We start from the raw sequence: 22,007 nt of genomic DNA on the forward strand, positions 1-22,007 counted from the left end.
AGGAGATGGATTTCTCGATCCTTTGCAGGTCCCATCAATGGTCTCTTGCAGCTGGGACAGTCCTTGGTGCTGGGTCGCTAGGGCTGAGACACCCGTGGCCGTTCCGGCTGCTCCCAGGCCGAGCAGCATTGCGATTGTTATACCTGTCATTATTTCTCTTTTGTGGATCTGGCTGGGTCCCTCAAGAAGATGGTACATCTCTTCATCTGAGTGGTACAGGACTCTAGGAACAATCAGAACTTGGACACAGAAGTCGTTAGAGTCATTGAATTTGGGAAGGAACACACAAGGACTCACTCCGGATCGCTGGCAAACCCACATCCCCGATGCGGATGGGACTGCCCACTTATTGTTTCTCCTGTTAGGCTTGACAATTTTGGTGCAGACGTTGCCTTTCCGCCTAGATAGGGTTGCATTGCCAAAGCATCTGCCTCGGCCTGTGACTTGACTCAGGGGGATTCCTTTGCGAGGGGTATCCCATGTGCACTGGTGAGTGGCGTCAGCTGAGGAATAACTGAAGGGAGTGTTTAGAGCGACTCCTTCGTAAAAGGGGGGTTTGACATCGTAACAAAGCCAGCAGGACTCGGTTAGGTTAGGGTTGGATTCGTTCAGGGATACAAAGGTAGCTTCTAACATACGAAGGATTGGGTCTGAGTCTGACTCGGTTAAGCGGCTCATCTGAAAGGTTTCCGCTTGACCGGTCGGGACATTGCTGACCCCTGTGGGTCAGGTTTTGGGGTAGGTTATGTTTCTCCCTTTCGGCACGCTTTTAATCGCTTTGTTGGGTCCGACCGCTCGGGGTGCCGACGGCTGGAGCCTGATAATTTGCACGTTCACCCTCTCTTTTGACCCTTGAAAGACCACTGTCCACGATTTGCCTGTGGCCCAGCTAGGGTGATCTGGCTGCAAGACCGTCATGTTGTAATCAGTGCATGCCCGAAATCTAGGGATTTTATGTTGGTTTCGATGGAAGTTTCCATGAGAGAAGAAGGGTGTTTTGCAGACAATGGGTGCCCAGGTGAACTGTAAGAATTTTTCTGGTTCTTGTGGATCCCACCAAGGCCCCGACGGTCTGGCATCTGTAACTATGGTTTCGCAGCCCCAGTGCCCACAGTATCCCCATCCCGGGTGATTGCAGTAGCTTTTCCCAGGGTTTGAAGCTGGGCACCAGTAGGATAGGTACGAGTGTGTGACGTGTGGGGAATAGGGGTTTACCCTTGGCTGTCCTGGAAAAAGGTCGGTGATGCGGAGCATGAAGGATGGGGTGTTTGGTGTGGTGATTTCTCTGAGTACTTTGCCACTACTAAGGTGTCGCATGACCCACCTGAAGGGCCGATGGGGGTAGTGGTCTGGGCTGGCTTGCCCTCTGGCAACAAGCCCCAACAGCAAAATCACACAGAAACACCCTTGGTGCTTGGGTCTCACCCGTGCGGGTCTCTCGGGTTCTGCCTGACGGCTTGGTGGTCTGTCACTTTCGTCTGGAACCGGGATGTACGCGTCACGAGGACGTCCCACGAGCAGGTCCTGTAAACAAAGACTCGCAATTCTCGTCAGTCTCATTCTGCTCGCTATGAAGGTCCAGTTTAATCGACTTAAGCCGACACCACCTGATTTTGCCGTCCTTTTTGACAGCTGCGTACCCTCGCCCCGTGAGCATCAGCCTCCAACCCCGTTCCCACTCACCTAGCTCGTTTCTAATTACTACCTGTGGGCCCTCTTCTAGCGTTCGAGTGGCCCAGTGTTTTTGAACGGCACTGTTTGTTTCATCTCCCCTAGGGAATTGATTCAGTGCCAGCAAAGCGGTTGCCAGCACACGTGCCTGATCTCCTGGGGGAATGGCATTGGCAAAGCCCTCTGCTTTTGCCAACACTTCTATCTTGGTTTTCAGGGTCTGGTTTGCTCTCTCAACTATGGCCTGTCCGGTACTGTTATATGGGATGCCTTGCACTAACGTGATGCCCCATTTCGAGGCGAATTCCTGTACTTGTTTGGAGGTGAAATTGGAGCCATTGTCCGTTTTGATCTGCTTGGGGGTACCAAGCCAAGCCATGGCTGTCAGCCAGAGCTGAATTGTGGTTTTGGAGTTTAGCTTTGGGGTGCTGTGTGGCTATGATTGTTCCGCTATAAGTGTCCACTGTCACTGCAAGCCATGCTCGGGGCTTCAGCAGTTCGCACCAGGTGAAGTCCGACTGCCAGATTTCTGAGAGCTTGAGACCTCTCGGGTTGACCCCGTAGGTCCAAAGGGGTGACTTCTGGCAATGAGGGCAGGTGGCTACCACATGTTTTGCGTCCGCGTTCGAGATTTCGCATCTCTTCGCCAGTGCTTTGACTCCGATGTGGAGTGACTCATGCAGCTGACGAGCTCTTTGCAAGGTCCAAACGCCTTTTGCTGCGGCATCCGCTTTGTCGTTGCCGATTTGGAAGTAACCTTTGACTGGGTCATGGCTGTTGATGTGGATGACTGACACGGTGCCCTGTCGCGAGGAGAGTGCTTCTTCCAGCATTAGGGCTGCTGCTGATGTTGACACTCCTGGTCCTGCCATTGCTAGGCAGAGCCTTGCCACGAATATAGAGTCCGTTACGATGTTGAGGTGTTCGTCTTGGAAGAATCCGCACGCCAAAACCACTGCTGCTGCCTCCAATTGTTGCACTGACAGTGTGGGGTCACACGCTTTGACGCAGTGCCATTGCTCTCCTGCCTGCCACACTGCTGCTGCGGTTGAAGTCATGGAGGAAGCGTCTGTGAAGACCGTTGGTCCTGGCTGCGGTCTGTCCTTGACCTTCCGTGGCATGTCCGTGTCGACTACGGTCAGCAGCTTAGTCCAGGGTGGCTTGGAGGAGTAGGAGATTTCTCCTCCGAAGCCGGAGAGAGCAAGGGCCAGACACTCCAATATTGTGGCTGACTCCGTGGTCGGCTGCTTGTGAAACGGAAGGTGGATGCTTGTCGGCTGGGTCCCTAGGTGTTTCAAGGCGAATCTCCTGCCTTTCATGATGAGGCTGGTGATGCATTCGATTCCTGGGGAGAATGCACGAGCGGGTCTTCCGAGGACCACCCATTGGATCGGTCGGGCCTTTTCAGCGAGTCCTTGGGCCAGTGCTCCCACTCCCCCTTCGGTGTAAAGTGGACGTACAGGTCCAGTGGCATGGCTGGGTTCCACCTGGCAAGCGTGCCAGTGGACATCTGGTTTTCGATGAAGTCGAGGGAGCTCGTTGCTTGCGGCGTCAGCTCCTTGGGTTCCCAGGGGTTCTTTCCTTTCAGGAGGTCGTACAGAGGGTCCATGACCTTGGGAGGAATCAAGACGATGTTGCAAAGCCACTGCAGCGATCCCACCAGGCGTTGCACGTCGTGGAGTGTCTTGACGTCTCGGTTGACCTTCATCTCGGGGGGTGTCACGTAGGAGCTTGTAATCCCTACTCCCAGGAAGGTCACGCAGGGTCCTCTCTTGATCTTTGTGCTCGCGATCTCGAAGCCGTTGGCCTGAAGGGTCTCCGTGATTGTGGACACCAGGTGATCTACTTGGCTTGTCAATGGTGCTGCAACCAGGATGTCGTCCATGTACTGGATGATGGTTGCGGTGGGATTGGAGTGTCGGACCGGCATCAGTGCTTTGTCCACGGTGATTTGGCATATGGTCGGGCTGTCGACCAGGCCTTGTGGAAGTACTCTCCATTGGAAGCGAAGGTTGGGCCGCTCGCCGTTCCGAAACGCCACGGAAAAGGCAAATTGTTCTTTGTCCTCAGGGTGCAGGGGTATTGAAAAGAAACAGTCCTTGATATCCAGTACTGCGCACGGCTGCCCTGCAGGGATGGCTGAGTTCGCGGGTTGCAGTGTCTGGACTGGACCCATGGGTCGGATCATCTTGTTCATTTCTCTGAGGTCGTGGACAAGACGATAGCCTTGTCTGGACCTTTTGGGGATCACTAATACAGGGGTGTTCCATGGGCTGATGGAGGGTTCTATGTGACCCTTTTGCAGTTCGCGGTCGACCAGTTCCAGCAAGGCTGCCATTCAAGGCTCTGTCAAGGGCTACTGCTCAACCCATACATGGTCTGATGACTTCCAAGTCAATTTGATTGGCAGCGGGGGGTGTACAGCAGTGGCCCTCATGATAAATTTGTAATCCGAAATCCGAGCATGGAAAGGACGTCCCTTCCTAACAGCGGTGGAGAATTTTGCAAAATGTAGGGGTAGGTTGCTACTGTCTGTTCTGGTCCCTTTTTCGTGTGAAGTGTTATAGCCACCAGCTGGGTGCTTTTCCATGCCCGGGACTGCCCCCCCACTCCGTTCACTGGGGGAACTTCTTTGAATTGCCAATGTCCGGGCCAATGTGCTTGGGGAAAAATCGTGCAGTCTGATCCCGTGTCCGCCCAGAACTGAAACCCTATGACGTGGGGATCCTGGCTGCCGTAAAGGCGGCATGTCCCCCACACCATCAGGGGCTCCTTCCCTATTTTCATGACCAAGGCCACCCAGGGATCCCGCTCTGGGGCGTCTCCTGCTGTTCCTGTGACTCCGGCGCGGTTGTGGCGGTGGGGGGTGCGAAGGTATTGAGGGTGCTGCACAACTCTGCCATTGTATTGCTGGGGGGGATGCAAAGGTGACTGCTCCCTGTGGGGGCATAGGGTATGAGGGTCCCCTGCCCCACTGGGGGTTGCTGTAGCTGGGCCGCTGCATATTCCAGGTGGGAGGGGGCTGGATGCGGCCCAGGTGCCCCCTCCCTTTCCTGTTTCCCTGGGGCTTGGATCTGCATTCCTTAGCTAAATGCTCCTTCCTTCCACACACCCAGCATGGCCCCCTACCTCCCCCTTGGCGTGGTGGAGCAGCTGCTGATAGGCGCCTTGGCTGGGGGCAGTTTACTGCCAAGTGGCCTGCCTGGCCACACTTAAGGCACGCCATCACGCTGGTTATTGCAGTGTGAACTGCTGCTTGAATGGGAGCTAGATGTTCCTCCTTTGCAACGTGTCTGATCATGGCAGCTATATTAGACCCCTGTGGCAGTGACCTTAAAATGTCCTTGGTTGCTTAGTTGCATTGCTGGCGCAGGCACTCTGCCAGCACGGGACCCTTCGCCTCTGAGGGTAACGCAGAGGAATCTAATGCTGCCTGAAGCCTGTCCGCAAACTGAGTGAAGCTCTCACTCTCACCCTGCTTTATGGAAGACCACGGCGATGGTCTGGCTACCACTTTGGAAGCATTACGGATGGCTTCTCGGGCAGCACGGGTTGTTGTCATAACCTCACGGGCCTGCAAGCCCTCAGCCTGTAGCTGGGGGATGATCATAGTGGGGTCTGTGCCCATTAGCCTCTGTATGCTGGAGCCGTGCAGTGGATGGTCTGCCCCTGTTACCAAGGCTAGCTGTTTGATGCAATTGTCCTCCCATTCTTGTTTAAAAACGATCATCCCTGCACCATCAAATATCATTCCACACGTCTGCTTAACATCAAAGGGAAGCATATCGTCCCCACCGAAAAGGCCGTCAATGAATGTGCAAACCATGGCAGAATTAATTCCCTTTTCCGCAATCGCTTTAACAATTGCCTGCACATCTTTCAGATTGACTGGTGAATAAGTCCTTTGGTTTCCGCCTGCCCCCCCCACACGGACCGGGAACACCAGAGTGGCAGACGGAGCCCATTCCATGCAAGCCATTTTTATTTTCCGCCAGTTTGTAAGCGGGGTTCGGTTTTTCTCTGGTAACTCCTTCACCCATGCGGGAGCACTGTGGTGAGTGACCTTACGTGCCGCTGCTCTCTCTCTGTAAAAGCTAGAATCTGAGTCGGAATCCTCCAACCCTTTCTCGGGCTCAGAGCTCGAGTCCGAGTCCGAGCCGGAAGTCGAGTAACTAGACGCTTCCGCGCTGCTCTGCCTTTTCCTCGGGCTCCGACCCCGCCCCTTCCTGTGGGGGTCGGGCCGTTCCTTCCCCCTGGGGTCCCCCCGCCTCCTGCTGGGGGAGGTCCTTGCCCTACAAGGACATAATTTGAATAAAGCGCTCTGATTGGTCTTACGCGCCTCCGCGGGGGCTGCCCCGTCAACCCGCTCGCCTGCGCATGCGTTGTTAAGCGGACTGACTGCGTTTCCGCCCCCCGCCTCCTCCTTTCCGCCCTGACCACGCGGTCCGGCGCCATTTTCAAACGCATATGGTGGGGGGGCGTTTTTATCGATCCCTATGGGGTCCGACAATCCGGCCGCATTCCGCGCCTCCTCTGCGAGCCCTCGCCAGAACGCTCACGCGTGTTCCCCCCCCTCCGATGGTGAGTCCGCTCGTTGAGGGGGATCCGGCGCTCGCGCCTCCGTGCGCCCGCCTGGGTTAAGCACCTCCGCGGTTTGTGTCGCCGCGCCCACCCCCAACTGCGGCACGGCTAATAAACAAGTTCACGAGGCTATCCAGGTTTCTTGCTCTTGTCGAGCTTTTTGCAGAGCCTGAACAACTCTGCCCCACGATTTTAGGGCTTTCCCTGAGCCCGAGGACATAGTGTCCTCCACCAGAGCTTTTGTACAATTATCCCACACGTCCGAATGTAGGACGTCCACAGGGCTTTCAATAGCCCCAAGCTTAATCAATCTCGGCAATGCGAGAGTTAAATCTCTAAGTTTACATTCTATACCCCATTGTGCATGCATCTCTGTTACGACCTTCGCTATGGCTTCCATGGTCCACGCTGGTCCAGAGGCGTCCCTCCCGCTGCGGTTAGACCTGCTGCCACAGCCGCCATCCTCTTTGCAGGAGAATCCCCGTTCCCCGGGCGCAAGTCGCTTCCCGGGTTTCGGGCACCAAATGTTGCCTTCTGGATCAAGGCAGGCGACCTGGTTCTAAGGATCAGCACGGCGGCCCACTCTCCAGGGCCGCTCGGGCCAATGACACACGCAGACACCAATATGGTGGACGGTCAAAAGGCGTTTATTACTTCTTCTCATGGGGCCTTATAGTCTAAGGGGTCTCTACATCAAAAGGGGGTTTGTCCTTCTTATCTATGGTTAGTAGGGAATGGAAAAGTACTGGGTAAGGAATGGAAAGTTACTGGCAGTACTGTTAGGGGGGCCACATTCCTTAGGGTAATCTCTTATCTTAGAGGAACAAAGGGTCCTGGCTTTCCGTGACATCGCGTGATCTTCCGCAGCGCCTTTTCCCTATCTACCACACGCACCCCAGGACACTTGACGAGTTCAAGACCGTAGAAGCAAGTACACAGGTGTGAGCCAAACAGAGGGATCATGGGTCACACCTGACGTTCCTTGTGCATCGGTGGAACCTGCAAACTCTGATTTTATGTGGTTTATAAATGTGTCACTTTTTGGTTTCATAGAGCTCTAGTGGAGAAAGCGTAGGTTTTGTTTGGTTCATTTTTATTAAAGGTCAAAAGTCATGTTTTTGAATTGAGAAGGATATGGGAGGAGCTTAAGCCAACAATTAACTTATAAAAAGGATGCTGCAAAATCAAATGTTACTACAATGTCAGTATTGATTGCTTCTTCTAGTGCAGAGTTTTAGTCAATTTGTAGTGTAGATTTGTCTGTGGAACAACCAAAACCAAATGTCTGGGTAACCTTAGCCAAGGCAGCAGGCTCGGATACCATGTGTTTGTCTAATTCGGAACAGAAAAGCCTTTCTCAACCTGATTAGTCAGTGTGCCAGTAAAGAATTTGCCCTTGGTCAAAAAGCAATTCAATAGTAAGCCTGGTGAAATTGACAATGGCAGGAGCTCTGTATAGGATTGTAACATTTGGGAAAAAGAACTTCCCAAAGCAGTACCTGCACCCCAAGAATTAGAAATCCTTGGTCCTTTAACAATGGATTTTTGCCTTACATTTACAGCTAATGATTAGTGAGAAAGTGATCCTCCAAAGCACAATGTTACTCTCCATTGTTTTGCATACAGAAACTCAAGGTTTTGGTGTAATTATTAAGAATGTTGAGAGTTGCTTTCTAAAGCTGACCAATATCCACAACAGTTACCAAAAGGATGTTGGTTCACCTGTGTAGATAGGCCCTGGCAGGGCATCCCATGAAGGTGGCCCATGTAGCAATGGGATGCTCACTGTAATTGCGCCTACTGCCAAAGCGGTCATTAAGAAGAAACAAAGGGGAACAAGATCTGCTCGTCATTATTGTGAAAACTGTAGAAGTGATTTCACGCCTTGGAAGGCTGCAAAAAGGGTTTCCGCAGGTTTGTTTTTACCCCGGCTGCCTTCAGCAATGGCATTGAAACAATTAGATCGGGTTGCATATTGGCTGAGTAAACAAACTAATGGCACATCCACTGCAATCAGTGACATGTTGACCGATGTTAATAGTGTTAGACATGCTGCCCTTCCAAATAGAGCAGCAATTGATTTTCTTTTACTGGCACAAGGACATGGCTGTGAGGAATTTGAAGGATTGTGTTGTATGAACCTGTCTGATCACTCTGTATTTATCCTCAAAAGCATAGAAAAGCTGAAAGATTTGACAGCTCCAATTAAAGAAGATGGTGGCTCCTGGTTAGATGATTTGTTCCAAGGATGGAGGTTTGCACCTTGGCTAAGGGGACCTTGTAGAATAGGTCTCCATATGTTGGGTGTTTTGGCAGTGATACTGGTAGTAATACCTTGCATACGTCGGTGTGTGTGACAAATGATGGACAAAACAATCTAAGAAGTTTTTATCACACAAGAGAGAGAGGCAGGAAATGGATTCACACAGAATTCCCAAAATCTCACACAGATGGTGGATGAAGGTATGGACATGGAGGAAGGTTTTGAATTAAGACCTTAGAACAGGCGAGACTTTTTTGGAACAATCACTTGTAATTGCTATCAGACATGACTTTTGTCCTTTGAACTGACTGGACTTTCACAGCATTAAAATTGCTGTCTTGGAATATAGCAAGGCTGAATGCGAGCAAGAAGGATGCTTTATGCAAGTAACAAGCAGGTATACTACAGTGAAGCTATGAAATGCAAGGTAGTTAATAAACGACACGGTTACAAAGGCTTCTATTTAGCCAAACTGTGAGGGGGAATTGTGGGAATATGTGAAATCAGAGGGTTCTGGGACAGCTGCAAAAGGCAGACCTCAGAGAAAGCAGAACTTTGGTTAGAGCTAAGCGGTAGATTTGTCAGCAGAAAATTTATATAAGTAGTAGAAAAGTAAGGACAAATAGAACAATGGTTTGTGTCTATTACTGTAGAATGCAGGACATTCATATGTCTGAGATGTAACACAAAACAGAACTCCCTTTGGTCATCAGCAAACAGCTTCGTTTATTGCCTTCAGCACCCACAGTCCATTTAGCCCAGTCAAAACTCCCAGGCCGAGACATCTCATTGGTCTATCTCTGTGCCCCCAGACTCTGAACCAATGCAATGTCTGTATCTTAGGAGAGCTCCCATTGCCTGGGAACTTCTGTCAGTCAGTCCAGAGGCTGCTCCGTGGAGCTGAATTGGGCTCCTCATTCTAATTTGATTGATACTGACCCACCAGTGTATTAACGCTTGGCTGGAATGACTCCCTAAGCTACAGAAAAGTATCTCTAGCAAGATATTAGGAACTTCTAAGCTTAATAATTGTTATATTTGCCCAATTATCCCATCAAAAAAACAAAAAAACCAAACAATATTTAGGTAGCAGTAATTTTAAATGAATAGTTTAGAAAATATATAAATAAGGGATTATTTGCTTCAAATAATAGCACATAAGCAAAAGATACCGCGAGGTACGGAGGGCAGAGTTCTTGACCCTTGCCACTTCACGTACAAGCTTGCCAAGTGAAAATCACCCCTTGTATGTCATATGTCAATACCATCTCCTCCTATTTTCGGTTCGTCACTTTTCTGTCTCCGCCTTCCTCACCACCTTTACCACGCATGCGCCACCACTCGGTTTGGTGGTCGCACAAGTCTTTGGGGGTCGTCACTGATGAAGGCCCTGTAGTCTTCTTTGTTGTCCTTTAATTCACCTTTGGGTTACACATGCGCATCAAGCCAGCACGTAGCCAGTACAGCCAATGTAAGCCAAGACTAACGTATCACTCCATCTACATATCAAGGCAATAAATCCCTTATAATTAGGATTTGTTGGGACCGAACCAGGTTCTTGCTCATTTTTAGCAACTGTATCTTCAGCTTCTTTCCTGTGGTCCTTGAGAACAGCTGCTGGGAAGGGGGGTGGAGCCCCTCCTCTCCCTCTCTTCTTTGGCATTACAACTTTTTAACTATTTATTATTCTCAAATATTAATTACTGTATCAGTATCAATTACTCTTTCAAATTTTATCAGCATGAATGATACCTATTTACCACAATAATGGAGCTCTGTGCATTGTGTTTTAAGGCTCAAAAGCAGGTACAGTGTTTGAAATAAGCAAGCAGTGTTTTAACAAAAGCTACGTGTGCTTATAGTGGTTGCACAGAACTACTGTCAATATGCTCTTGCTTTGTGTGAGTGGTCAAAAAACTTTTCAAGTAAGTTGATTGCCTGCTGCCAGGGATGTAAGCTGCTGGCATCTTCCCACTGTAACAACCATGTAACGAGACTGATGCTGGAAAACAAACAGCTCCAGGAGCGTTCCTCAGCAGTCCCGTCCCTTTCGTGATTCGTACAGAGACCCGCGGCCAGCAATACTCAGCTGAGGACCAGAAGAGACCGGAATAGCCCGGGCAGTCCAGCTTTAGTGCAAGGCATCCGGCAGCCTTGAGGGTACAAAGCGAGCACAGGTCGCAGCTCCTCGTGTCCGGAGCGAGCCCGGAGCAGCTCTCACAGGCCGCAGCCCCTCCCAGGCCCAGCTCCGGGCGCAGCCGGGGCCGCTCCGACTGTGCGGGGCCGCTGCCGGGGCGCTGTCGCGGCTCCTCCCGCGGGGCGGAGCTGACGCGGCCCCGGCGGCCCCGGCCCGGCCCCGCTGCGCTCCGAGCGCGGCCCCGGAGCGGCCCGGCCGAGGCGGCGAGGGACGGGCGGCGAGGGGCCGGGGGCATGGGGCGCTCCGGGAACGGGCGGACATCCCGGCAGAGGGGAGAGAGACCTGGCAGAGGGAGGAGTGAGCGGGAGAGGGGAGAGATGCTGGGAGGAAGGAGAAAATCCCAGGAGAGGGGGTCGAGCCCGGGAGTAGGGGAGATCACGGGACAGGGGGGGTGAGGTCCTTGGGAAAGGGTGGGTAGCCTTCCAAGACAGTAGAGAGCCCTGGGAGAGGGGGGAGATCCTGGAAGAGGGCGGACTAATCGGGAGAAGGGGAGATCCAGGGAGACAAATAAAACCACTGGCTACAGCTAGGGAAAGGAGGGAGCTTGGGACAAGGGGTAGCTTAGGACTGGGGAAAACCCGAGAGAGGAGGGAGAACCCAGGAGACAGAGGACAATCTGTGAAGGGGGGGGAGATCCGGAGTAGAGTGGACAGGGCCTGGGAAAGACGTGGGAGAAGAAAGCCCAGGGCGGGGGTCCAGGAGCGGAGGCTCCTGCAGGCGGACTGGGAACCCGGAGAGCCCGGAATCACGGAGTCCTGCAGCCAGGCCGAGAACGGGCGCGGGTCAGTGCGGTTCGGGAGAGCGCGGCTGCGGGGCTGGCTCCGGAGGCGGAGGCGAGTGGAAAGCGCTGCTCGGCAGCCCCGGCGGCTGAGAGCACAGCCCTGCCCGGGGAGGCAGCGCCACGGGCGCCGCTCGGCTTCCCAGCCAGGCCACGGCACCGCTCGGCTTCACCGCCGGATCCGCGGCAGCTCGGAGCATCGCTCCCTGCCCGGGCCCGAGGCTCACCTGCGCCAGGTGCACCAGAGCATCGCCTCTGCCTGGACAACCCACAGCGAGCAGTGCCCGGCAGGGACTGCAGATCCCCTTTGGTGGCAGAGAAAAAAGAGCAAGGAATCTTCCATGGGAGAACATAGGCAATAGGATGAGGTGTCAGTGTCCAGTGTGTTCAGATGCACTCACAAGGACACTATTGCTCTTGGCTCAGAACATGGAAAAAAAGTGGGCAGACACAAATCAGAAGCTGGTTGCAATATCCAGGAATCAGTTATCAGAAGAAAATGCTACGCAACTGCTGGAATGCTTAATGGATGACTAATTACCCCTTGCCAAGTAATCTGGACCTTTTAGGGGCAGCATACTTATCTCTCAAAAATTACTCTAGAGATATTCTTAAGAAAATTTTGAAGAAAGGCTCATACAACCACATTTCAATGCAGTTGCTGTGGGTTTGATAAATGAAATCTGCTTTAATGTCTTGATTTTCCTAATGATTTGTGGGGGTTGTTTTTAACACAGGCATGCATGCTAAATTTGAGAATCTAAGGTAAGGTCTTTTTATAGGGGATATGGAAGAGACAGGTCTTCAGCCAGCAATATGTCAGTGAGAGACAGCTGAGCGATGATTACTGAGAAGAAGAACAGCCCTGCAATAGAGGTGTGAGCTGCATTGAACAGCGCTTGCTGTGGGCCAGAGAGCACAAAGCAGGCTGGCCTGGTGGGCCTGAATATTCCTGCCAAACACTCTGCATCTCACCCCTTTGCTCGGGCTCAGTGCAGAACTGCAGGATTGCGGGTGCTTCCTCCCAGAGCTGCGTGAGGCGCTGGCTCCTGCAGATGTGCCCTGCCAAGCTGTCCCAGCCTCACGCTGGCCTCGCTTCCCCTGGCACAAGAGCCATGCCTGAAGGAGGCTGAACTGTGCTCCAGCCTGCCGAGCAGCCCGGCTCCCTGCCCCAGTGCCCAGAGTGCTGCACACACTGCTGACCTTTGCCAGGAGTTGCAGGGCAGCCGGCAGAAGAGGAGGAATCCTCAGGCAGCCCAGCAACCCTCGGCTGCCCTTGATCTTTCTCTGCTCCTGGGCACACTCCAGACGGCCAATGCCTCCAGGCTGGGCTGTGCCCAGCACAGCTGCGCTTCCCCTCGGCAGCAGCCAGCTGCCACCTGGGCTCTGAGAGCGGAGGATTCGCCCACTGCCGGGAACAGGCACCCAGGGCCCGGCTGCTGCCTCTTGCAGCTCCAAGGGCCTCCTTCCAGCCTGCCTGTGCCGGGGCTCAGCCTGCTCCGGCCTCTGCCGGGGCTCTGCTGGGGCTCCACCCCAGCCAAGGCTGGGCCCGCTCTCACCTCACAGGCGCTGACAGCTTTGCACCACAGGAGACCTTCCCGAGCACCCTCTCTGATCTTTCTGCTTTCTCACTTGAGCAAGGCTCTCCTCCAGCCAAAGAGATTATTGCATTTTGGGATACAAATCCAAGTGGCAGGAGCCCCAATGTTCTCCAGTCACAGCTGAAGGCCTGCATCTGCACAGGGTGTTGGGCTGCCTCATTCTTCTTTTGGTTTTGACTTCAAATGCCATTGCCCTTTCTGCCTCAAATAGAAATACCAAAGCTGGCCAAAAACAGACCAGTGGGCCAGATTCCAAAGGCAGTGTGGTCTGGAGAGGATGAATGAAGAACATCCTTCTTCCCCACTTTCACACCATGTCAAAGACATTGTGTCACTTTCCACCTTTAAGAAACAACAGACAATTCAGAAGAAATTCTTGAGCGTATTCGCAGAGTGAGAAGGAAGGGAATCTTCAAGGTGACTTGTGGTTTCAGAAACTGTATTCATTTCCAATCCTACTCTGCACTCCTATTAGACAATCCTACTCTAACCCTAACCCTAATCTTAATCCTAATCCTAATCCTAATCCTAATCCTATTCCTTATCCTAATTCTAACCTACAATCCCACTCTAAAGTGGTTGACGAATAAATGGTCCTGATGTGATTGTCACATTCTTGTCTCCCTCCTCTTCTTCACTGAAACAATCAGCGGCACCAGGCTGGACGCAGGCTCAGCAAATGTTACAAATGGATGCTGCCCAAAGGGAAAAAAAAACAAATCAACAAAAAATAATGGACCGTGACTTTCCAAGCTCAGTGCTTCATAGGATTCCTCTGTCTTATAGAAGGATGCAGGAACAGGACCAATGGGACCATCTACACCTCCATCTTTATGCGCCGGACTTAGCTATCACAGGCAAACGTGGCCCAGAATCCCACTCATCCATTTATCCAGGTGTCTTCATCTTGCTAGGATTTTTGCCCTGCCAGTGCTCTAGAAATGGTGCTTTCTGTCCTTGGAGTTTCTTCTTTTCAGGTATCTCTAAAGCCTCACACTGGTCCCTCTCTTTGAAAGACAGGCACTGTGCTGATTCCCACAGGGAGACAGAGCAGTGGCTACCTTTCCATGCCCTGCCTCTCGTGTGCTGGATGGCACCTTCCTTCCCAGCAGGGCCAGCCCAGTGGCACTGGGCCCTGCAGTTCCCTCTCTGCCACACAACCTGGCACTAACCCTGGCACAGTTCCCGTCTGCTTGAGCATGGCAGGCAGCAGATGGGGCTGGTACAAGTCCCTCCCAGCTCTCCCTGTTTGCGTAGCAGAAACCTCTAAGGGTGGGCTGGGGGGCACAAACCAGGGCCCCCAGGAGGGTCACAGTGAGCACCCCAGGACCCCTCCTGCCAACAGCCAAATCTCTGACCCCTAGGCTGGGACTGGCTTCCTTGGGTTCCTGCACCACCATTTCATGTCTCTGTACCCTGCATTGCTCTACTTCAATTCTTTTGCCATTAGATAAAACTGAGCACCCCACCAAATGACAAAAGAGGGCGACCGAAACAGCCAGAGGAGCTCTCTGACTCAGGAAATGCAGAGAGAGGTGGAGTTACTCAGTTTTGTGAAGAACAGGCCCCAGGGAGACTTTATTGCCACTTTCCAAGACTTCAGAGTGGCTTTGAAGAAAGTGAGGGACATATTTTTTAACAGGGCCAGTTACAATAGGATGTGGCTGAATATTTTTAAACACAAACAGGATCTAATCAGAACTTGTTTACTCAGAGCATGGTGTGACTCTGGCACAGGTTGCCCGCAAGAGCTTATAGGTGCCCCATCCCTGCAACCATTCCGGCTCCAGTGGGAAAGGGCTCTGAGAAACCTGATCTCTTTGAAGATGTCCCTGCTCATTGCAGGACACTTTCACCAGAGGACCTTTACAGGGCCCTGGCAGCCCAGCCCAGTCTAGGATTCCTCATCATTTTCATTTGAAGAGCACCAAGAATGGAGGTGAGGAGGAAGGGGGCTCATCTGATGCCTTGGACTTGAGTGGAGGAGGAGCCCATGCCTCAGAACCTGTTTCACCTGCAGCCCCTTCCCATTTTACCTGCAGGAGCTCCCTGGCAGACCAGCGCTGCTCCTCGTCTGTCTGCAGGCAGCAGCTCAGGAAGTCACGCAGGCAAGGCGAGAATCGGTTGGGCTGCTGCAGCCGTGGGGTCCCTACTGTGGCTATCAGTTGTGTAGCCTGGAGAAAAAGGAGACACCAGGCTCCACTTGCTGCTTTCACATCTCCCTTTGTTTAACCTCTGTTCTTCAGTGGCAGTTTCTGCCCTGGCAGAGACCCAGAGATCATTTTCCTTTACCAACCAGAAAACCCAAACCCGATGCAGCCACAGCTTTTCCACCATCCCACAGATCTTGCCTTGGCAGCTGATTTCATTGACTGTGCTAGTTAATGGGAACTACATCAGAAAACGCACATTTGCTTCCATAAGGATTCACACCAGCTTGAGAGGCTTTTTGGAAGAGGGACTGTGCTATACAAACTAATTTCAAGGGTTAGTACATGAAAGGCATGTCTGCAGTGCTTGTTGGTCCTTTAAGCCCACGTGCCCAAGAACAAAACTCATCATACCTTTTGTGCTTTTTTGAAAACAATGGTAATTGGAAGGAAAGAAAGGGAATCCATCAATTAATCCCCAGGTAAGGAAATAAACATTTGCAATCTCATCTTCAACAGAGACTCATTTAGATGCCTGCACAAATGTATTGGGATGAAAATTGCTGCTTGGGCACAAAGGAGCCACCTGAAGCTCTGTCTCTCAGCAGTCTGAAAATTGCAGCTTCCCATTTTGCAGCAAAAGAAAAATTGTCATGGTCAGAAGAAGGAGAGGTGCCATCCCTATGGCCACCCTCTGCTCATTTGGCTACTCAAGTCAATGCATTAATGATAGGCACATGCCAGAAAGGGCCTGGAAAGAAATGGGAGGTTTTGGCAGGCTCTCCGCATCACCAGGCTCTGGCTTGGTGACACAGAGAATGTGCCTTTGGCTAGGAGAGAAACACAGTGACTGAGTGTTTCAGCAGCACTGTACAAGAAGCAGAAGAGACTCAGTGGCCTTTACACTCTCATGCCCAGGTTTCAGGCATGTTTCCCAGTGAGAAGAAACTGTACAGGGAGTTAGGTTCATCTCTAAAGACCACAGTTTTAGAAACTTTGTTGGGTTTGTGTTGCCTTCCTTCATTTCTGGAAAGATAACAGCAGTTGTCAGATGCTTCTTTTCTGCTATTAAGGCCATCTCCACAGCCAAAGGACTGGAACCACTTAAAAGCCAAAGGAAAGTGTTGCCTGAGAATAGAGTTTGTTTGGAGTTTGTTTGCATGTGGTAAGGCTTGAGTTCCCCCACTGCTGAAACCAAAACTACAGCAGATGCTGATGTGTTGCAGGCACATTTTTAGGAGGGGACCTTGGTGGAAGTAGTTCAGGCAGATGGCAATGGGCTTTTGTCCAATGGCACGCAGGACAAGGGACAGGTGAGAAAGACAGTGGGATCAGTGAGTATTTGCTCCTTACTGTGATGGGACTTTGGTTCCAGTAGGGAGGTTCTTGTTCGATCATTTCAATCCCCACGATTCCAAAAGACCATATGTCCACTTTGGGACCATATGGTTGACTTGTCAGCACTTCTGGCGCCAGCCACCAAGGAGTCCCGACTACCGAGCACCGTCTGCTCTGCTCAGGGCTGAGCTGAGTAGAGAGGCCAAAATCACCTGAGGAGAAAGCAAAACTCTGTTTCTATTTGAATTCTGTGCAATTAGGAAAGCAAGCCAAAGAATTGCCCAGTAGAAGTTGGAAAATGTGCTGTTAAATCTCTTGGCATTGGCGAATTTTTAAACTCCCCCCATTTTTTACACTGTCGCCAGTAGTGTCTTTTGTTCTTTGGAAGCTTTAGACTTGTAACTCCCTCCCTCTGGAAGGGACACACACAGAGCAAGGCCACTCTTGACTGCTTGTTCCTTGTCCTACCTCTGTGCACGTTGCAACTGTGCCCTCAGCTCACAGCGGGTGTCCCTGCGCTGCCACCAGCCCCATTTAGGGGAGCTGGCTGTCACTCCAAGCAGCCCCACACCCACATCCCTGGAATGCTGCTCCTGACCAAGAATACACTGACCCAGCTTGACAGAACCATCGGTTCTGAGAAGGATGTTGTCACTCTTCACATCTCGATGGATCACATGGTTTGAGTGAAGAAAATGCAGTCCTTGCAGGCACTGAGAGAAGAAACAGAAAGAGGAGGGCCAAAATGAGTGATGTGATTTAATCCCACAAGAAAGACAACAAAGAATCTAAAAGATTCCCTCTGCAGGGGAATGGGCAGTAATGGCAGAACACAGTGCCACTGAGAGGAAGAGCTTGCTGCTCCAGCACTTGAAGAGCAGGACCTTTCTGAGGAAAGGCATGTCAGCTTCTGAAAGAGCAACAGCACCTGCTGTTATAAACTGTGCCCTGCAAACCAGCCAGGATGACTGCTGCTGCAGTGCATGTGCTCAGAAGCAAAGAGCCTTTTGGCTGCACTCCTGTCCTTGTATGCTGAGGCCTGAGAGAAACGAGTCTCTCTCTTTTTTCTTTGCTGATCATTTCAAATCCTGCCACCAGCACCTTTGCTTTCACAGGCAAGGAATGCAGTGAAGACAGACTCCAGGCAAACATTTAGAGAGGCAAGGTGGAGAACAGCAAATACAAATACATGAGCCCGAGCGAGAATACAACAGCAGGAGAGAAGAGTACTGGCACTGAGTACAGGGAGTGCAGGGGCACTGGCAGGCCTTTCACTTGAGATGCTTTTTCTTGCCCATAGCACACCAGCAACACAGAACCAAAGCTTGGCACGGGAAATCACTGCAGGTCTGAGCCCCTGTTTCCCAGACAATCCTGCCCAAGCCCTTGGAAACACAGATGGGATTGCTGACCTCCCGACTGATTGCTGCTGCCTCATCTTCATACAGAGCGGTCGTGCTGAGGATATCGTTCAGGGTGCCTCCGTCCATGTACTCCAGCACCAGCCAGAGTTCCTGCCCCCGAAAGTAGCTGAAAGAAGGAAAGAAGGCCGTGGAGATGAGCATGCATGGCTACATTGATTTTTGCCTCCAGGTTTCTTACTTCCAAATGCCTTTGTGACAAGGACAGAATCATAGCAATAGAAATTCCCTCTTGGCTGTGCATTGTTTGCAATCTTTGCAGTCTCAAGGAGAAAAGCACAGCTGTGAAAAAGGAGATGTCTTAGATGGCTAGTGAGTGAAAAATGCAGTTTAGAAACAGCCCAGGTAAAAAACCTGTCAGGCATGGTGTTTCTGGAAATAAGCACCTAGTCTTCCTGGCATGCCCAGCAATGGCAAAGAGTGGCAACAATCCAAGGGAAATCCATTTTAGGACGGTTCATCAGCACTTCAGAAACTTGAAAAAATCAATCCCAAAAATATGTGGAGGCAGTAAACTTCGAGGCTGATGACTAAGGAAGATACAGCTGATCCAGATTTTGAATAATTTTAGAATAATTTTCAAACTAGGTGTGCCAGGGAAGACTCATGCAGAAGGGATGCACTCTCTTCTCATCCATTGGAGATGAGTAGAGAGATATGAATAAATAAAAATTGACAGCTCTACTATCTGCCACGGACCAAAGTGGGTTTTTAACCTCTTATGTTTGCTGTATGTAAATGCACACATGGGATAAGACCAGAACCACTCACCTGTCTAAAAAATTCACAACATTGGGACTCCTGTACCTCTTCATGATTTGGATTTCATTAATGCTTCGTTCCATCCTTCTCGGTCCTTGAAGATTTATTTTCTTTATGGCCACCTAAAATGACATTGAAAATCAGTAACTTGAGCAGTTGGTGGCAGGAGACAACAACGCACATGAAGCGAGTGATTTTGCAATGATACAGCTGAGCTGTGCCAAACTGCCTTGTGATTAGGCACTGCAGTAATTAGGAAATGACATTCCAACAGCCCATTTCTCTGCTCCCTTGGGAGCCAGTTACAGAACATGTGGGGCCGCTGACATTTTGCCTTGTCCACTTGGTAACAGTTGTGTCTCAACTATCACCCACAAACCTCTGACCACACTCTCTGCTGCTCTTTCTAGGATTCAGAAGAAGTAATCCATGCCTTAATACTCTGTGGATCCATCTTGGGCAATGGGCAGGGCTTAGGGCTTTTAGGGCACTTGCAGATCTCTCCCTATGTGCAATTGCCAAGGGTAACACTGCAGGTGGCTAAGGAACTACCAGTAACTTTCCGATGGATTTGCTGGCAGACAGAATCAAGAATTCAGGACTCTGAAGCTGTAGCCCCAAAGAGCAGGGAGGTGCTCTAAGGCACCACCTTTGTTTTAGCAATGGAGAGCGAGTGAGCGCGTCCTTGTCTGAAAGGAAGCGCTGCCCTGCGTGCCTTCCTTCCGGCAGCTGAGGAGGACAAAGTGCCAAATGTATTTTGCAGGCTGGCACCAGTCTGTGCTTCCTGTGCTTTTTCAGCACGGCTCTAGCCAAGCTCCAGCCACAGCTCACACCAGAGGGGAGCTGTGGGGAAAGCCCCTCAAGAGCAGCAGAGTCTGCAGGGGCTGTTGACATTTACCTCTCCTCCTGTGGCAGTGTCGAGTGCTTTAAAAACATCTCCAAAACTCCTAGAAACAAAAGAGAAGCAGAGAAAGGAGAAGCCATTTAGATCTTGCACTGAAAGCCAGCCCACACAGGAGATCTCTGCTGTAAATGCCTAAAAGCTGCAGGACTCTGGAAGCATGGAGATGTTCTGGACAATGCCTTCTGAGCACAATTAGAAATTCTGATCAGCACTGACAATCTAAGCCCAGTGCCTGAACACATTTGCAGCTTGTCTGACTTCACGCTTGATACCTATTCCACCAGCAAAACACCTGATGCATAGTTTTGTAAAATTAGCATTGCTTGGACTCACCCACTGCCAATACTTTCCAGTTCAATGTATTTGATGATAGGATTTTCCATCTTCACCATTCTCCCTGAGGGAAACAAAATGCAAGATGTTCACTTTAAAGCAGAGATCCCACCTTCTCGGAGATACAAATGGCAGCCCCACTGTCTGGGGCTCTGAGCCCTCCCTTTGTTAGCCAGCTCTGAGGTGGCTAACAACAACAGGAACAGGAACTGGAACAACAAGAAAAGAACAGCACGTCCACAGCACAAGTCTGGCTGGCACAGAGACTGATTTCTTGCATCCTTTGAAGTGAGAGACCTCTTGGCAGCAGACACACAGGGAAGCACAGGGAGATGGATTCAGACTACACTGAGACCAGAAGAGAATACATACCAAAGCAAGTAAGTTTGTCCTCTAGAAACATTGAGGAGAGCTGGAACTAAGAGTGCCTTTGTTTGGTTGGGAATAAACACTGCGAGATTTAGAAAAGGTTTCCCACTTGCTAAGATTAAATGCACCTGCACATCCCGAATCAATTCCTCTGAACAGATGTCAAGTTCAGAACAGGAGGAATATTGCCAAGTGTTCCCATCTTTTCCACCTTGCAGCAGTTTGCCAATAGAATGCCTTCCCAGTTGTAAACCAGAGCAGCTCATGCCAGAACCAATCGCGATGGGGCTTTCAGCATCAGGACCCTCACCCTTTATGAGCAGGCTGAGCTCAAAGACGCCCTTGCCCGTGCCCCGCGTGAAGAACCACGCCGCTTCTCTTCACCCTGACAGCGCGGATCAGTCGCTCCCATTGCACTCGTCCTCTCGGCACCGCACACCTCCCCATCTTCCCAACTCAGCACGGCGGGTACGGGCACAGAGGAACAGCAGTGCTCCTCAGGCACCCCTGTGACACAGAGAGCTGCCCAGAGGAGATGCTGACCCTCTTGTGAGTCCAGGCCATGCGAGGCAGAAGCCGGCCCAGAGAAGGGGCTGCTGCCTCAGGCAGCTCCGCGCTGCAGCAGCCGGGCAGCAGCGGGACCCTCCCAGCTAAGGAAGGCTCCAGCCTCTGCAGTCCCTGCAGCCCTCAGGGCCGGGGCAGCGAGCACAACCAGGCTGGCAAAGGCCAAGCATGAGCACTGACAGGCACTGATGGGAAGAAGCCAGAGTGAGCCTGAGCCCTGTACAAGCTGTTGCCCCCATTCAGGACACAACAGGATGGGCTTTGAGATCAGCCCCATCGAGGTGTGGATCAGTGCCCTTTTTGTCCCAACAGGTGATGGTAGACACAGAATCCCCTGGGCTCTCTTCTCAACTCTACCAGGTCTTATCTGAGAGCACAGCACTGGCAGCTGTTACAGGCAAGAAGCAGATTCATTGGGTTGTGATGCAGAATCACAAAGGGCTTGGTTTGTTCTCCTAGAGACTGATCTCAGCAGGGCTTCTACTAGTGGCTAGAACTCAAGCAGTCACAGCCTTCTGCTGATGCAGGAACAATTCCTGCTTCTGCCTTTGGCAGAGAGGGAAGCCCAGGCAAACTCCAGCCAGTCTAAGCTGCCCTCTGAGGCAGCAGGAACACCCAGAGCTCTCTCTTGCTGCCTTGGAGCAATGCCAGCACTTCTGTGACCCTGAAGTGAGGAGAGCCCTTTGGTACAGCTGTGCTGACATGTGCACACAATACACTGTCCCTCAGATAAGAAAGACAGCAGACGTACTGTGTTGCTCCAGGGAGTCACCCGCCATCTCCTGTTGCAGAGCAGCAGCTGGGTCAGCATGGGAGGTGAACCAAGTGCTCAGGCTCCACGTCTTTGGCTGGGGAGCAAAGGCTCCTTGGGGCGGCATTGCTGCAGCAGCTTCAGTGTCAGAGTTGGTGTAGATCTGAGAGAAGAAATGAGTTGATGTCAGGAAGGTGTGGCAGAGATTGCCCTGAAATGCAAGAGAGATTGCCATTTGAAATGCAAGCCCTTAGGAAGCTGCTGTCTGCCACATGCAGAGCTCTTCAACTGGATTGCTTTGGATGTCCACTTGTGAAACCAAAT

At 51.4% G+C, this 22,007-nt stretch overlaps 1 protein-coding gene across 1 annotated transcript; it reads right to left on the minus strand.

Moving 5' to 3' along the window:
• Positions 1 to 10,547: 10,547 nt before the first annotated feature.
• Positions 10,548 to 18,878, minus strand: LOC132087018 (serine/threonine-protein kinase PAK 1-like; the record flags this gene model as incomplete). Its single annotated transcript, XM_059493043.1, has 6 exons — positions 10,548 to 10,604; positions 12,339 to 12,392; positions 16,595 to 16,791; positions 17,193 to 17,292; positions 17,992 to 18,109; positions 18,772 to 18,878. Coding segments are annotated over 6 exons (633 nt in total), but the record flags the coding sequence as incomplete, so codon positions are not given.
• Positions 18,879 to 22,007: the final 3,129 nt, after the last annotated feature.

The sequence above is a fragment of the Ammospiza nelsoni genome, chromosome Z (genome assembly GCF_027579445.1).
Source record: "Ammospiza nelsoni isolate bAmmNel1 chromosome Z, bAmmNel1.pri, whole genome shotgun sequence".
Classification (NCBI taxonomy): domain Eukaryota; kingdom Metazoa; phylum Chordata; class Aves; order Passeriformes; family Passerellidae; genus Ammospiza; species Ammospiza nelsoni.